The sequence below is a fragment of the Aedes aegypti genome, chromosome 2 (assembly GCF_002204515.2).
Source record: "Aedes aegypti strain LVP_AGWG chromosome 2, AaegL5.0 Primary Assembly, whole genome shotgun sequence".
In the NCBI taxonomy this organism is placed as follows: domain Eukaryota; kingdom Metazoa; phylum Arthropoda; class Insecta; order Diptera; family Culicidae; genus Aedes; species Aedes aegypti.
Window position 1 is genome coordinate 308,479,522 of NC_035108.1, and position 17,129 is coordinate 308,496,650.

Consider the following 17,129-nt stretch of genomic DNA (forward strand, 5'->3'; position numbering starts at 1 on the left):
TCGATGTGATTCCCCGATGTTGCTGTTCCAGTTGCTGCACACGTTGCTCCGTGTCTTTCAGTAGATGTTCGTACTGCTTCCGTTGATCTCTGAGCTCTTTCAGCCGCTGGTCATCCTTCTCCTTCATCATCTTCTCGAACTTCTTCTGCATCGCCATTATCTGCTTCTGAACATAGTCCTCCACGTTCAGATCCGCTGGTTTGCTTGTTCCAGACTTCGGTATTGTTCCGGCGTTGTTCGGTGTAGATGTGTTGGCTAGAAGTTGTTTTCCTGCTTCAGAACATTTCTTGCAGCTCCAATCTTCGTCCTGTACACTCGAGTCCACACTAACGCACATGAAATGATACCACTGCCCACACGAATCACACGCTACCATGCGGCTATCATCCGGCTTCCGACATATATCGCAGCTCACTACCGGCAAAGGATCTTTGTTCGATGGAGAAGTTCCCCGCTTGCTTTGACCGTCACCTTTCTTTGACATACCGAGCCCCCGATCGTAAACGGATTTTATAAATATGTTGCGCAAGCAGACGGACGGATTAACAGACAGAACGGTTTCCGATTTCGTAACAATTTATTCACGAAGCGTTATAAAATCCCTTTGCGGAATAGAGACAACCAAAAAATATTTCACAATTAATTTCAAATTTTGGCATTAATTACGCTAATTCAGCCCACTGTGGGTTCAGTACTTAATAGCTAATATGTTGTGTTTGGGATACATAGGAATTCGTTTTTGTGTCGTTGCATGCATAATCCGTATAATAATTAGTTACTCACGTTTAGTGTTCTTCTGTTGGTACTTTCGTCCGTACTAGCTACAACATCCGTACTATTAGTTTAATGATTTATGTCGCAATTGCTGTGAATATGTGCATAATTAGGGTTAAGATTTGCATGGTTTTTAGTTCTTATTTTACCTGTGCTGTGTGTTTTAGTTTACGTAGAGTTTAAGTAGGATAACAAATTGAACACTCGGCCTAGCCGCAAATACTAGATTAAGGTAGAATAAACAATTCAAATTAGGATTTAAGTAGAAAAATAAATAAAGCACCTACACGTTATCTGCTGATCAACTTTCCACTTTGTTTTGTCTACTCACGATAGCTGACCAGGGTCGGCGCTTACTGTTGATTGACTGCATTGACTGTCGGTGCATCGCGTCCCATTAGGGTGCGACAGTGCAAGAGCTTCAAAAGTTTAATATTCTCAAAGGATATTAGTTTGTCTTCTTTTGTGCGAAGTTATATAGCAATTGGATGGGAGCTTAACAAGCATTGTAGAATAGAATGCCGTACACTGCAAAACGGAGTGTTCAAATTGATTATCAGAGGGATTCGAAGTCTCATCCACGATTCCGATTCGATTTCAAGTCAAGTCCAAGTCTAAGTTTAATTTTCAATTAATTATGTTGATTTAAAATCACACTGAAAATGGACATGCCCCACATATTAAAGCCAATAATAATCTGCTTAAATGTAATGAGCGATATCCATTAATAATTCTTTTGAAATCCCATTTCACGTTTGATTCACAGTCGCACCCAGCGTTAGGGCGGGCAATCAGTTGGTGGCCGCCCCGGTCGAAAGTCACGTCATGCTCCAGTGCATTGTGGAAGCTTTTCCAACGCCCCTCAACGGGTGGTACAAAAATGACGGTAAGTACACAGCAATTCCCAACATACGAAACAAACATGCACTCAGCTTCCCATTCGAATGGTGTGTGGCATTGCCGGTTGGGGATAATGTAATAAAAAAAATGCTTTTTGCAAACTCCTCGACGTCCAAGCCTTGCCGTATTGTCGTCCGGCGTTTTGTTCAGCCAGCAGTGCAAAGCTTGTAGACCCAATAATAATGTTACCGCAAACCCGATCAGAAAGGTATAAGAACATTGAAACACTTCCTTTACTGCCCTGGGTAAGAGTACAATCGTACCTGCCACACAATATACGAATGCGAAAATGACAACTTTGGCAAAGAAAGCTCTAAGTTAATAACTTTGGACAAATACTTGAAAAGGGCTCAAGAGGACTTGAGCCTTTTTTCAGAAACGTTGCTGTTGAGCCCTTTTTAGCCCGCCCTCGCAAACTAACACCACTATCAGAAAGATTCGTGTTAGATCTTCCTGTTAGTGGTATTGGTGAGCCTGCTAGAGTTGAATTGGGCTCAACAGCGTTATGCAAAGCCAATATTTACCAATGTCGATGTGCCCTTTTGAAATGTTTGTCGAGAACTGTGGAAGTGCTCATAAGAACACTAAGCTGAGAAGCAGGCTCTGTCCCAGTGAGGACGTTAGCCTAACAAAAAGAAAAAGAGGCTACAGTCGTTTTAAATTAGATTTAAGCCTATTGATATTTGTTATAATTTTGTATAAGTTATGTTGTTCTATTGTTATATAATCATCTTGTCCGCAGTTTATATCACACCCTGTTACTTTTTTCATAAATAATAGTAGTTGCTATCATTCTGTTACGCTCTTCTGATCGGGAACACCTTCTGCCAAGCCTCGATGGGGATCTGTGACTGGCAGACTCTGTTCGAGCGCGAGCTTGTTGTTGTTATTGATGGCCCCTGTTGGAAGCAATGGTCGCAGCTCAGTCACTGTGTGCCCCGGTAGAATCGTGTGGTGCGCGGTGGCCTGTTCTCGATTTTTCCAATTTCACAAGTCATTTGGTACGATTTCACATGTAATTTTGATTTATTTTTCCATGTTGCATTTGAGGGCCGGAACATTTTGGTTGGATTTTCCCTCAGTACGATGATTTTCGATGAATGCCATGTTCTGTGGTGGCTCCTGGTGGGAAATTGGAATGCGTCATTGACTGTTTAACGAGAAACTTGCGACGATCGACGCGCCACCATATTTCATATAACGGAGAGTATTAGAACTAACTTGGAGGTGATGGTTTCGCAATTTGGAGGTTAAAATCACCTCCAAACACTAGCGATTTTGCGGTGGGATGTTGACGTTTGATCACGAATATGACACATTCCACGCACATCTACGTCAAGATATCAAAAATTCATACTCAGAAATATTTCCAAAGCTATGCAGAACATGAAAGACAATATGTTGAATTGTATAAAAAACATAAATTTGATTGAAAATACAGTGATAAACATGCCTGCAAAGTTATATAAAGTTTATACAATTTATTGGTGAGAAATTGAGACATTAAACAACTTTTTTATAAAAGCCCTATATCATAGTTTATCAAGTGTAATATGATTGTTTTATCCGTTAACTAGAAGGCTGTTGGATGACATTGTTATGTGTGGGTTTTTTTTTTTTCAAACGAATCATAGGTTCTTTGAAAACGTATTTTTTGAAATAGTCACATTATTATGGTGTCGCGTTACGAAAATTGCCTTATTTTTGACATTGTTAAATAAATACTTCTTAAATAATTCTTATATTTTGGATTCTCTTCCTACTCGTCAAGATACGTGTTTCCATAAAAAAAGATTTAAAATCGGACCATTCTTCGAAAAGTTACACTAGGTGCAAAGTTTTGGTGTCTTACTTACTTACTTATTTGGCTTTACATCAATTATCTCGATTAAGCCTCGCTAACAATAATTCGCCAATTCACTCGGTTCGTGGCCGCTTCTCTCCATCCTCGACTGTGACCCACGCTCTCCAGGTCCTGGTGCACCTGGTCAATCCACCTAGCTCGCTGCGCCCCACGCCTTCTTGTTCCGACCGGATTCGTAGCGAACACCATTTTTACAGGGTTGTTGTCCGGCATTCTTGCAACATGCCCTGCCCAGCGTATCCTTCCAGCTTTAGCTACCTTCACGATACTGGGTTCGCCGTAGAGTGGAGCGAGCTCGTGGTTCATCCTTCGCCGCCACACGCCGTTCTCCTGTACGCCGCCGAAGATCGTCCTTAGCACTCGGCGTTCGAAAACCCCAAGAGCTTGCAAGTCTTCCTCGAGCATAGTCCACGCCTCATGCCCATAGAGGAATACACTACCGGTCTTATGAGCGTTTTGTACATCGTACATTTGGTGCGGGGGTGAATCTTTCTTGACCGCAGTTTCTTCTGGAGCCCATAGTAGGCACGACTTCCGCTGATGATGCGCCTTCGTATTTCCCGACTAACATTGTTGTCAGCCGCCAACAAGGATCCGAGGTAGACAAACTCGTCCACCACCTCGAAGGTATCTCCGTCTATCGTAACACTGCTTCCTAGGCGGGTCCTGTCGCGCTCAGTTCCGCCAACCAGCATGTACTTTGTTTTCGACGCATTCACCATCTGCCTTTGTTTAAAATTTTCTCCCAATAATATCCATGTCGTCCGCGAAGCAAACAAATTGTCCGGATCTCGTGAAAATCGTGCCTCGACTGTTAAGTCCGGCTCTCCGCATAACACCTTCAAGCGCAATATTGAACAACAGGCACAAAAGTCCATCGCCCTGTCGTAGTCCCCGCCGAGACTCAAACGTACTGGAGTGTTCGCCCGAGATCTTCACGCAGTTTTGCACACCGTCCATCGTTGCTCTGATCAATCTTGTGAGCTTCCCGGGAAAGCTGTTCTCGTCCATGATTTTCCATAGCTCTACGCGGTCGATACTATCGTATGCCGCCATGAAATCGATGAACAATGGTGCGTAGGGACCTGGTACTCACGGCATTTCTGGAGGATTTGCCGCACGGAAAAGATCTGGTCCGTTGTCGAGCGGCCGTCGATGAAACCTGCTTGATAACTTCCCACGAACTCGTTTGCTACAGGTGATAGACGACGGAAGAGAATCTGGGATAGCATTTTGTAGGCGGCGTTTAGGATGGTGATCGCACGATAATTTTCACACTCCAGTTTGTCGCCCTTTTTGTAAATAGGGCATATAACGCCTTGCTTCCACTCCTCCGGTAGTTGTTCGGTTTCCCAGATTCTGACTATCAGCCGATGCAGACAAGCGGCCAACCTGTCCGGGCCCATCTTGATGAGGTCGGCTCCGATACCATCCTTGCCAGCGGCCTTGTTGTTCTTGAGCTGCTGAATGGCATCCTTAACTTCCCCCATCGTGGGAGCTGGTTGGTTTCCACTGTCCGCTGTGCTGACGTAGCCATCGCCTTCGTTGTCCTGACCTTCTGTGCCTTTGTTCTCTGCGCCATTAAGGTGTTCATCGTAGTGCTGCTTCCACCTTTCGGTCACCTCGCGTCCGTCCGTCAAGGTGCTCCCATCCTTATCCCGGCACATTTCAGCTCGCGGCACGAAGCCTTTGCGGGATGTGTTGAGCTTCTGATAGAACTTCCGCGTTTCTTGAGAACGGTACAGCAACTCCATCTCTTGGCATTCCACCTCTTCCAGGCGACGCTTTTTGTCCCGGAATAGGCGGGTTTGCTGTTTCCGCTTCAGTCTGTATCATTCCACGTTTTGCCGCGTACCATGCTGCAGCATTGCAGCCCGCGCTGCATTCTTCTCCTCTAAAACCTCCTGGCACTCCTCGTCGAACCAATCGTTTCTTGAGCTCCGTTCTACATATCCGACAATGCTTTCGGCAGCGTCGTTAATGGCTGCTTTGACTGTCCTCCAGCAGTCCTCAAAATGGGCCGTATCGAGCTCGCCCTCATCCGGCAACGCTGCCTCAAGATGCTGCGCGTACGCATTGGCGACACCGACGGGGCGGGCGTCGGTACCGTACATCATTGATGACGGATAGTTCTGGGCGCAGTTTCACCATCACCAGGTAGTGGTCGGAGTCAATGTTAGCGCCACGATAGGTTCTGACGTCGGTTATGTCGGAGAAGTGCCGTCCATCGATCAAAACGTGGTCGATTTGCGATTCTGTCTGCTGAGGTGATCTCCAGGTGTACCGATACGGGAGGCTGTGCTGGAAATAGGTGCTACGAATGGCCATATTCTTAGAGGCGGCAAAATCTATCAGTCGTAGGCCGTTCTCGTTCGTCAGCCGGTGGGCGCTGAACTTTCCAATCGTCGGTCTGAACTCCTCCTCCTGGCCAACCTGAGCGTTCAAATCTCCTATGATGATCTTGACGTCGTGGCTTGGGCAGCGGTCGTACTCGCGTTCGAGCTGCGCGTAAAATGCGTCCTTGTCATCATCAGTGCTTCCGGAGTGTGGGCTATGCACGTTGATTATGCTGAAGTTAAAGAATCGGCCTTTGATTCTTAACTTGCACATTCGTTCATTGATCGGCCACCACCCGATCACGCGCCTTTGCATATCACCCATCACTATGAAAGCTGTTCCCAGCTCGCGTGTGTTGCCGCAGCTCTGGTAGATGGTATGATTACCTCTAAACGTTCGCACCAATGCTCCTGTCCAGCACACCTCCTGCAGCGCTTCGATGTCGAAACCGCGGGTCTTCAAAACATCGGAGAGTATGCGAGTACTTCCAATGAAGTTGAGAGATTTGCAGTTCCACGTACCGAGTTTCCAATCGCTAGTCCTTTTTCGTCGCTGTGGTCTTTGCCGATTGTTCCGGTCCGTATTCTCTCGTTGACGTTCCTGTGCTGATGTGTTTTTACGGTTGGCTTGCAGGGCCTGACACCAACCCCCTAGATTTCCGGAGGACCATTATAAAGCTCTTTAGAAGTTTTGGAGCAACCGTAAAAAATGGTCATCTCGTAAAAATCAACTTAGACATGTAGTTTTTTTTCTCAAATCTTCTGGATGTCTTGTCATGGCATTTATCTATGCTGACATTCTTTGCCAAAGTTGCCATTTTCACATTCGTTCATCGTGTGGTAGGTACGATTATACCGTTTTGACTCATATTCCGAACACTTAAGGCCAGCTGTGATTTCAAATGCATCTGAGGGGCACAAATTAGTCGATATTTGTGAAAATTTGAGTCTGTTCGGAATTTGAGACAAAACGGTACTCTATGTCCAGGGAAGTCAAGGAAATTTCCTTTACGAAAAGGTCCTGGACCGACCGGGAATCGAACCCAGACACCTTCAATATGGCTTTGCTTTGTAGCCGTGGACTCTAACCACTCGGCTAAGGAAGGCCCCATTGATTAACGTGGATATTGAATCATTTTTAAGTTTAATTTATTCAAAACACCTAGATATATACTCATCATTATCTTGAGACACCTATATTTTGAAATAATATACGAATTTGGCTTGTATTTCTAACCAAATTAATTTAATTTCACTCGAATAGTAATGCACAACGTAGTTCCAACATTTAAAATGTTTTAGACATTTTATTTGGCATTAATTTGGGGTGGCTGTCTTACCTCATCAACAGTGGTTGGTTTAAACCGTTTGTGAAATTTTCATAACTATGGCCTAAATCATAGCTAAATACTTACAATTCATATTTTACTTTACTGCACCTTATTTCACATTTCTGTAAAAGCATGTACAGCTAATTTGTTATGTTTTTACAAAAAATCCCTTCCAAAATCCTTCTGTTGTCCGGCGTCTGTTAAATTTAGATCAAATTCAATATTGACGAACAGAAACTTTGTTTTTGATATTTGTTATGAAAAATTTAATGTTAATATCACCCTAAATGGTTTGGAATGTGTAAAGTATTATATTTATGGAAAGTGCTTGGTGAACTTTTTAGGAAACCGCCATTTTCATGCCAAACTGAAGGTGGGTGCGTCTTACCCCATCTTCCCCCTTATACATTTTGATGATTTGTACAACGGCGTATACTAACCTACGTGCAACCTTAGGGAAGATCGGGTAACCAACCCCGGTGGGATCTCTGGTCATATGCTGACAGGGTAGGGATTTGCTTTTGCTTTTGCTTCTGCAAACCTAGAGCATCTGTACTCCATGCTAGGAGCAGCTCATAACAGCTCTATTCCCCATTGCAGGATTGGTTAATCATCGCCCGAGTGACAGAAAAGGACTCTAAGCTAAACTGTGCACTATGACCCTCCGAACATTTAGGGGGAATGGTCCTCCAGAAATCTGAGGGGTTGGTGCCACCGGTGCCAAATCAATCAACGAGAGAATACGAACCCGGACAATCGGCGACGACTAATTGATTTCGCCGCCTCCAATAATTTTTTTTTTTTTTTTTTTTATTAAGCTTTAAACCAAATGGTTCATTCGCTTTTATTTAGGATTTTTTATAGTTGCAGGTTACATTTCTTGACAAAATTTAACAATTTCGTTTCTTCATCTTCGTTATTGCTTAGTACAATCTGAATGTTACTACATAGTCGTAGTTCTTCCCTAATAGCATCGTATTTCATACAGTTCAGTAAGATATGTTCTACAGAAAGTTCAGTGTTACATATTTCGCAGTTGTTTGATAACGTTCGGTCGAACAGGTGCTGCTTGGTCATCCGAGTATGACCAATTCGGAGTCTCGTTAGTATACGTTGTTCTCGTCGGTCTTTCCTATCGTGCCATTTATCGACCAAAGGTTTACAGGCTTGCAAAAAAGTTGAGCGATGAGAGTCCCATTTTTCCTGAAAACTGTAACGGAACAACCCTTTGATCCATTTTATCGCATCGGCTGAGGGTACCGTTTGGTAAAGTAGTCTTGAGTATCGACCTCGTTCGGCTGCTCGATCTGCTTCTTCGTTTCCTGAGACTCCGGAGTGACTTGGAATCCAACAAACTACGATGTTCTTTCTTCCTGCAATTATCTCGAATTCCTGTAGGAAAGGATGATTTGAATCCCCCTTGTCGATGGCGGCTATACAACTTGCAGAATCTGACAGGATGACGGTTGGTCCCTTAGGAGCATATCGCGCGGCAGCTACAAGTGCTGCAGCTTCTGCCGTATAAATACTGCATTGATGATGAAGGCTTTGTTCAATTAGTAATTGAGGTCCAATAACCCCAACGCCAACTTCGTTTTGCTTTTTAGATCCATCTGTGAAGAGTTTGTAGTGGTTGAGGTATTTTCCGTTGAGATGCTCTTGCACTAAGGTCCTGGCAAGTTGTGTATTCTGCCCTTTTTTAAAAGCGTTCTTGACTGACCAGTCTACTTTTATGCGAGGACTGTCCCACGGGCGGCGGCCCACCCTTTTTAGCCTTGCAATATCAGGAATTGTAGCATTAGTTATTTCCATGAATACGGATTTGGCTGCTTCACTGAATCGAGGGTAGTTGTTGGCAGGTTTTTCTGCTAAACGACAATATTTACGGATAAATATTTCAGCTAAACGAAGGTCTAATGGTAGTTCGCCCGCCTCTACTGCAAGACTATAGATGGGGGATGATCTGAAGGCTCCTGATGAGATTCTTAGCAGCTCGTTGAAGATAGGCTGTAGTGTATTGGTAAGTTCCATTCCAAATAGTTCGATGCCATACATCAGCTTTGAGAGACATACAGCATTAATTATTTTCCACAGAGATGATCGATTAGCTTTCGGCGTTAAAGCCTTAATAAAATTTATTCGATTTCGTAAGCTGTCTGCTGTTTTAGCCCCGTGCGCTCTAAATTCACCTCTACGATTCAGCCACACTCCTAGAAAACGGGCAATTTTAACTTCAGGGATAGCATCTCCATCTATGACGATCGCGGGTCTGGATTTCATCATTCTATGTCGTTTTCTTTGGCATACGTGCAATAGATACGATTTGTTAGCTGATAATCGAAACTTGATGTTTTTGGCCCAGGAATCTACCGCAAGAACTGCTTGCAAAAGTTGTCGACGCACTGCTGCTTGCTGTTTAGATTCTGCAACTAGCACGATATCGTCGGCATACACCAAGATCCGAACATTTTTTGGTACAATCTCAAAGACCGTGTTCATAGCTAAAAGAAATAACGTAACCGATAGTACTGAGCCTTGAGGTACCCCGTTGTCTTGAGTTTTTTGTGAAGAAAGAGAACCACCATAGCACACTTGAAAACGGCGATCCTTCAGGAATTCCTCGATACATGCTGTCATGCGACTTCCAACGTTAATAAGTTTTAGTTGACGTAATATGTGAGGACGCCAGGTTTGGTCGTATGCTTTTCGTATGTCCAGTAAGGCAAACTCAAGGTGTGTTTCAGACCGTTTTGCTCCTTCAAGAATCTCCTTGAGTTCGGCAAAGTACGTGGAGGTACCTCGACCGGTTCGGAAAGCATGCTGACTAGGATGTAAAACATTGTTCCTTTCTAGAAAGGTTGTGAGCCGATGATTTACCATGCGCTCGTATATCTTTCCTATACAGCTAAGGAGCGTGATTGGACGGAAGTTCTCCGCAGATCTCGATTGAGACCCGGGTTTTTGAATAGGGACAATAAGCCCTTCTCTCCAGCAAGGTGGGAACTTTCCCTCAGTCCAGACCCGATTGAAACATTTCAACATGGCCAATTTTCCGGATACCGGTAGGTGCCGAATCATTGGGTAGCCTACATTATCGTTGCCAGTAGAAAACCCTTTAGTGATGTCAATCGCTCGTAGGAGTTCTTGAAAGCTGAATTCACTGTTCAGAGCGGTGTTCTCTGCAAGTTCCGAGACTGAGTTGGTTTTTTCAGCTTCTCTTTCGTCTCCAGAGTTATCAGCAGCAGATGTTTCTTGAAAGTGGTTAGCAAAGTGCTCGGCAATGATTATAGGGTTTTGTTCGTGCTTACCGTCAATCACTAACCCTTTTAATCCGGTCTTCCGTTTCCCGGAAAGCTTGTTGAAGTTGTTCCAAAGAATATCCACTGGAGTTTGGGGGTTGAAAGAGTTGCAAAACGTTTCCCAAGATTGTTTCTTGGCATGGTTGACCACTTTCCTGGCAGCGCTCCGAGCTTGTTGAAATTCTTTACGTAATTCATCCCTGTTCGGATCGGTCGCATGAGTTCGTTTTAATTTTCTTAACGCTTTCCTACGTTCTTTGATGGCAGATTGAACTTCGTCAGTCCACCACAGCTCGGCTTTTCTTGGCGGACGACCTGACGTTTGAGGAATGGCTGATTTTGCCGCATTCACGATAAGCTCAGTAATTTCGTCTACAGAAGGGGTTTTGTCTGCATCGTTGTTCAGGTGGTTTTCGATGACTCTCTCGAACTTCGGCCAATCTGCATTTTTGTATAGCCATCGCTTCCGGAGTTTTATATTCGGAGCTCTGTCCTCAGTGTACACTCTAATTGGAAAATGATCGCTTCCATGTGTATCTTTGGATATCGACCAATGGAACTTAAACGCCACACTTTTAGATGCTACCGTTAGATCTATCCACGATGCACTTCCGTGAGTGGAACTGATGAACGTAGGCTCCCCATTGTTCAAAACCAAAAAGTCGTTTTCGACGAACCAGCTGAGTAGTGTTAGGCCTCTCTTTGATGATTTGGGACTACCCCAGACCTCGTGAGCAGCGTTGAAATCTCCACCAATAATAAATGGTTGCTCAAGGTTGTGTGTGATTTTTTGTAGTGCATCTATTACGTCAGAATCAGGACTGTTTGGTGGAACGTATATGGAAACTATGGTGATGTTGTGGGGGCTATGCAGCCGAGCTGCACAAATAGGAATCCGAGCGTTAACGCTGATGAAGTCGTGAGGAATTTCCTTTAGTATTCCAAGACCAGCCGCCCCAGCACCTTGACAGTAATGTCGATTCGCTAGTTTCCATGAGTATTGTTTCCGGAGGGCAATGCTAGCGTCACCGCACATCATTTCTTGTAGTCCGATGGCTATTGGAGGATTTTGCGTTACTATGTGGCACAGCTCGGCATGGTTGCTCCAGAGACCGCGAATGTTCCATTGTAAGAACAGCGTTTTTTCGGGTCGATCGCGATGGGATGAACTGCTGCAAGTATCGTCGGACACGAGATCCTCTTCGTCACGTGTTTGAGTGTTGGTATATACGGGGGTTCCTGGGTTGTTGGAAAACATAATGGAATTTGACTGTTCTCTAGGAGATAGAAATGTATCGATACTTGCCCGGGGGGAGATGAGGGCCACGTCGACTGCCGCCGGAGGCTCATCGGAGTGCACCGGAACATCTCTGGTCAGGGTCGACGTGGCAGGCCTCGTGCTTGGCGAACTGATTTGATGTTGTTTGTTGTACGGTCCTCGGATGCATATAGGTCGAAATGGAGTGCTTGAGGAGTTGTAGCAGGGTCCAACTGCGTTGCTGCTTCCGGGGAGAGGCCGAAACTGGTTGTAGTGGTCGTATGCTTCAGAGTTGCAAAGAGCGGCTGTTGGCAACGGTTTTGGGGCTACGTTGATTTGATAGAGTTGCGTGTTGCATGCAGCGTTGATATATGCGACCGAGCTAGGAGTTTGGCAGTCAACGGGTGGTGGAAAGACGTCCCGGATTGCCTCCCTGACTAGACTCGCTTCTCCGTTTAGAAGTGAGGGGGGTACTGCACATTCCCCTCCCTCAAACCGCATTTTAACTCGGGATATGTTGTTTTTGAGATTACCATAATCGTACTCCTTGACATTGCGTTGGTCTTCGTCTTTGTGTTTTGGTATGTTATGAACGGTGTCCATGCCAGAGTCAGGATGAATTGCCGGGTCGAAACCATTGAGGATTGGAGTGACGGGGTTATTTACAGCCATCGTTATTGGTGAGGTGTCTGCGTTTCCCCTTGGGGTCGAGGTCAATGTCAGGCGGAGATGCATTCGTTCTTTTATCGCTCCGACTTCGGTTTCGCAATTTCATTGTTTGAAGTGTGCTTTGAGTTTTGGAGATTGGCGGGGCTTTTGGGGGTGACATTGATGCTTTGTCCTTACGCGATTTTCTTCCATTAATTTGGTTTCCGTTAGTTTCCGGGTTATCAACTGCTTCGGGCATGGATGGTGTCTGGTCAGCAGGTGGAGTGCTACAAGTGATGGTTGGGGGGGAAATATCGATGTTTTGCGATACAATATTGGTGCTTTGAGCTCTCAATGATGTTTTTAAATGCTCCATCTCTGCTTTGACTGCTTCTAGCTCATTCCTCAGATTTCTGATGATAGTGTCCTTCTCCAATTCCACTTGATGTAGACGATGCTGAAGAGCGCTGGCGTACGTGTCCTTCTGGTTTTCATTCAACACGCGGCGGGCTTCACCAAAGGATACTCGGTTGTCGATTTTGTGATGGATTATTTTCTTTTCGTGTTGGTAGGTAGGGCAGTCGCGTGAAATGATTGAATGATCATTTTTGCAATGCAGGCAGAATGGTGGATTTTGACACTGTTCTCCCTTGGCTACGTGGGATTCTTTGGAGCAGTTGAGACATATCGATGTCCCCTTGCAGACGTTTTTCGAGTGTCCGTAAACTCCGCAGTTGTAGCACAGGAGTGGTGAAGGATAGTACGTTCTTATTGGGACTCTTAGTAAACCGAAGAAAATTGTTTGAGGTAAGACGGCTCCTTTCAGTGTCAACACTAAAAGTGGAGTGTTTCGAAGAACGTTATTGACTCGTTTACGAATACGACGAACGTTGGTCACTCCTTGGGATTCCAAGTGTTTCAAAATCTCCTGCTCATCGTCGTTGACAGTGTCCAACTCGTAAACGATACCTTGCACAGAATTTAACGTGTTGTGTGCAAACACTTCTACCTGTGTTCCATCAACGAGCACCGTAAGCGTTAACAGTTTTTCAGCGATTGAGCGGGCGTCTGTGCGAAGCAGATACTTAGTTCCTCTGTTTTCCTTAGTTGCATTAACTTTCCTGGCTTCCTGTCGTCCTATCAACTGTTCCACCGATGCTCCAATGATAAACGGACTGGGGAGCCGTTTCAACGAAAAGTTGTTTTCCTGGCTGTCCGATGGTGTTTGCTGGCGGGCTTGTAAAACGAGCACAATTTGAAAGCCAATTTCGTCGTGGCTCATCAGCCAATGGGGAATTAGTGTTCCAAACGTGTTTTCAGGGGGATCGCCTAGAGGCCCCCCCCGTTCGGGAGCCTTGACTAGCTTCGGCCATGGCCGAAGCCGAGTAGCCGAATGATAATCAGAAAAACTTCTTTCCGTATGAAGGTGTGCACGAAAACGAACGGGTTACAATGCTAGTGCGTCGTGGCACTAGCTACGGTAGGAAGAGCGATTGTTGCACCAACAAAAAGTTGCTTAAAGCTTCACTAGATCGCGACTAATCGAGAAACTAACACATTCCACTAAAAGTCCAGATACTAACGACCAAATCGCGACGTGATGGCAGATTATTAGTGTAGTATTACCCTCGAAAAAGGAAAAAAGCTCGATGACACGCGGACGTAAACAAACCGGTGCTATCGCTTTGCAATAATTCGACTGCCTCCAATAATATGGCCATTCGTAGCACCCACTTTCAGCACAGCCTTCCATACCAACACACCAGAAGATCATCACAGCAGACCGAATCACAAATCGACCACGTTCTGATTGATGGACGGCACTTCACCGATATTATCGACGTCAGGACCTACCGTGGCGCTAACATCGACTCTGACCACTATCTGGTGATGGTTAAACTGCGCCCAAAACTCTCCGTCGTCAACAACGTACGGTACTGACGGCCGCCCCGGTATGACATAGAGCGGCTCAAGCAACCGGATGTCACAGCGGCATACGCGCAGCACCTCGAGGTATACGACAGTATCGACCGCTTAGAGCTATGGAAAATCATGGACGAGAACAGCTTTCCCGGGAAGCTCACGAGACTGATAAGAGCGACGATGGAAGGTGTGCAAAATTGTGTGAAGTTTTCAGGCGAACATTCCAGTTCGTTTGGATCCCGCCGGGGACTACGACAAGGTGATGAACTCTCGTGCCTGTTGTTCAATATTGCGCTAGAAGGTGTTATGCGGAGAGCCGAGGTACGATTTTTACGAGGTAAAGTCAATTTGTTTGCTTCGCGGATGATATGGACATCGTCGGCCGAACATTTGAAAAGGTGGCAGAGCTGTACACCTGCCTGAAACGCGAGGCTGCAAAGATTGGACTGGTGGTGAATGCGTCCAAGACAAAGTACATGTTACCTGGTGAGGCCGAGCGCGACAGGGCTTGCCTAGGTGGCAGTGTTACGATAGACGGAGATACGTTCCAGGTGGTCGACGAGTTCGTCTACCTTGGTTCCTTGCTGACGGCTGACAATAACGTTAGCCGTGGAATACGGAGACGCATCATCAGTGGAAATCGGACCTACTATGGCCTCCACAAGAAGCTGCGGTCAAAAAAGATTCACACCCGCACCAAATGTACCATGTACAAAACGCTCATACGGCCGGTAGTCCTCTACGAGCATGAAACGTGGACGATGCTCGAGGAGGACTTGCAAGCACTTGGAGTTTTCGAACGTCGGGTGCTTAGGGCGATCTTTGGCGGTGTGCAGGAAAACGGTGTGTGGTGGCGAAGGATGAACCACGAGCTCGCCCAACTCTACGGCAAACCCAGTATCCAGAAGGTGGCCAAAGCTGGAAGGATACGATGGGCAGGGCATGTTGCGAGAATTGCCGGACAGCATCCCTGCAAAGATGGTGTTCGCTTCGGATCCGGTTGGTACAAGAAGGCGTGGAGGCGGATCAAGTGCGTATCGATTTAGCGAGCGTGGGGCAGAACCGAGGATGGAGAGATGCGGCCACGAACCGAGTATTGTGGCGTGAAATTGTTGATTCAATGTTGTCTGTTTAGATGTAAACTTAATAAATGAATTATTGATGTGTACAATTTCCATTGAAACTAGAACTAATAGGAAGTTAAATGCTGGTGGACACATTGAGATTCGTTGAAAATCTTCCAATCCATTCCTTTAAACAGGTTCCATATTTTCAGTCAATTAGTTTGTATTTAAAATCATGTGTAGATTATCCGGAGATATATCCAAGTAGGCATCAAACTTCAAAGTGATGTTTCCAGCAGCATATTCAGCACCTGGGAGGGAGGCACCGATATTACACACGAAATATGACACAAAGTTATTTAGAATTGCAAGAAAACTCCAGCTTGCCAACGACACTCAAGGCAGACATGATGAAAATCGCTAGTTTTATTCTGGGAGGGAGAAACCAATACAAAATTTCTGTACGTCATAGTGAGCCGAGATTCCGCTGTCACGAACTGTCACTGTGAGCCCAGATCTCAAACATTGGACTAACATGAAAAAAGCGCGTAACTGATAAAAACACACTTTCGTATTTCTTAAAAAGTGATAAAAATCGAATGAAAATCAATTCATGCACATAACGCAAGTAATGTCACGTGAGCACCGTTTAATCTGATTGAACATAAAGCATTGAAAAACGCATCGTTCTACTTTTTCCAATGAAAATGAATATTTAGTGCCTAGAAAACTCTGGCCCTTTTTTCATGTTTGTCAGTAAGGATCGAAGGTGCACAACAAAAAGAAACTACCGATTTTCTCGAAGCCTGCCTTGATTGTTGTTGGCAAGCTGGAGTTATCTTGCAGTTCAAAATAACGTTGTCTTATATTTCGTGTGTAGTATCGGTGCCTCCCTCCCGGGTTTTATTTTGTTGTGTTCCTTCGATCGTTCTGGACAAACATGGAAAAAAGGCCAAAGCATTCTGTGCATTTAATTTTCGTTTTTATTGGAAAAAGTAAAATAATGCGTATATGAACACTTTATATTCAATAAGGATTAAAGGTGCTATTGTGACATTCCTTTTGAATAAGCATGAATAGCTTTTCAATCGATTTTTGTCACCTTCGATAAAATGCAAAAATACGTTTTAATCAATTACGCGCTTTTATCATGTTTGTCCATTGTTTTAGATCTGGGCTCACAGTGACAGTTCGTGACAGCAGAACCTCGGCTCACCTTGACGTACATAAATTTCGTATTGGTTTCTCCCTCCCAGTTCAGCACCATAAGGCGCAATAGGCCCCTGCACTGTATTGATTTTGTGTGGGATTCTGACGTTTACTGGCCTTGTTGTTTACACAATTTATAGAAGAGTGAAAGAGAGAGGTTGAGTTTTGTGCAGAGCTTATACTACCCATAATCGCATAAGAGTAACATTCGACATTTTATGGATTATGTGTTTTTGATGGGGATCACCTAAAATTAGTATGTACTTTTGATACACATAAAAAAATAATTGTGTTTGTTTGGTAAAATTATGAAAAAAAATACCAAGTTGTTTTGTCACAAATAACTGCATATTTGTCACACTGCGATATAATATGCGTTCTACAATATTGGATGTATTTAATCACGACATGTGTATGTGTAATTATGTGTACAACTTATCTTATAATTATGGAATAATTGATTGTACTTTGTTATTACCACCAATGACCATAACATAACCAGCCCATTGCAGTTTGCCATGTT

The 17,129-nt window shown here is 44.6% G+C and overlaps 1 protein-coding gene across 1 annotated transcript in view; it reads left to right on the plus strand.

Annotated features, from left to right (window-relative positions):
* The window catches only part of LOC5568825 (protein amalgam), a 571,401-nt gene that overhangs the window by 447,617 nt on the left and 106,655 nt on the right, over nucleotides 1–17,129 (plus strand). The window contains exon 9 of the mRNA XM_021845648.1: nucleotides 1,541–1,660. Within this exon, the coding sequence (XP_021701340.1) occupies nucleotides 1,541–1,660 (120 nt within the window). The remainder of the gene's footprint in view (nucleotides 1–1,540; nucleotides 1,661–17,129) is intronic.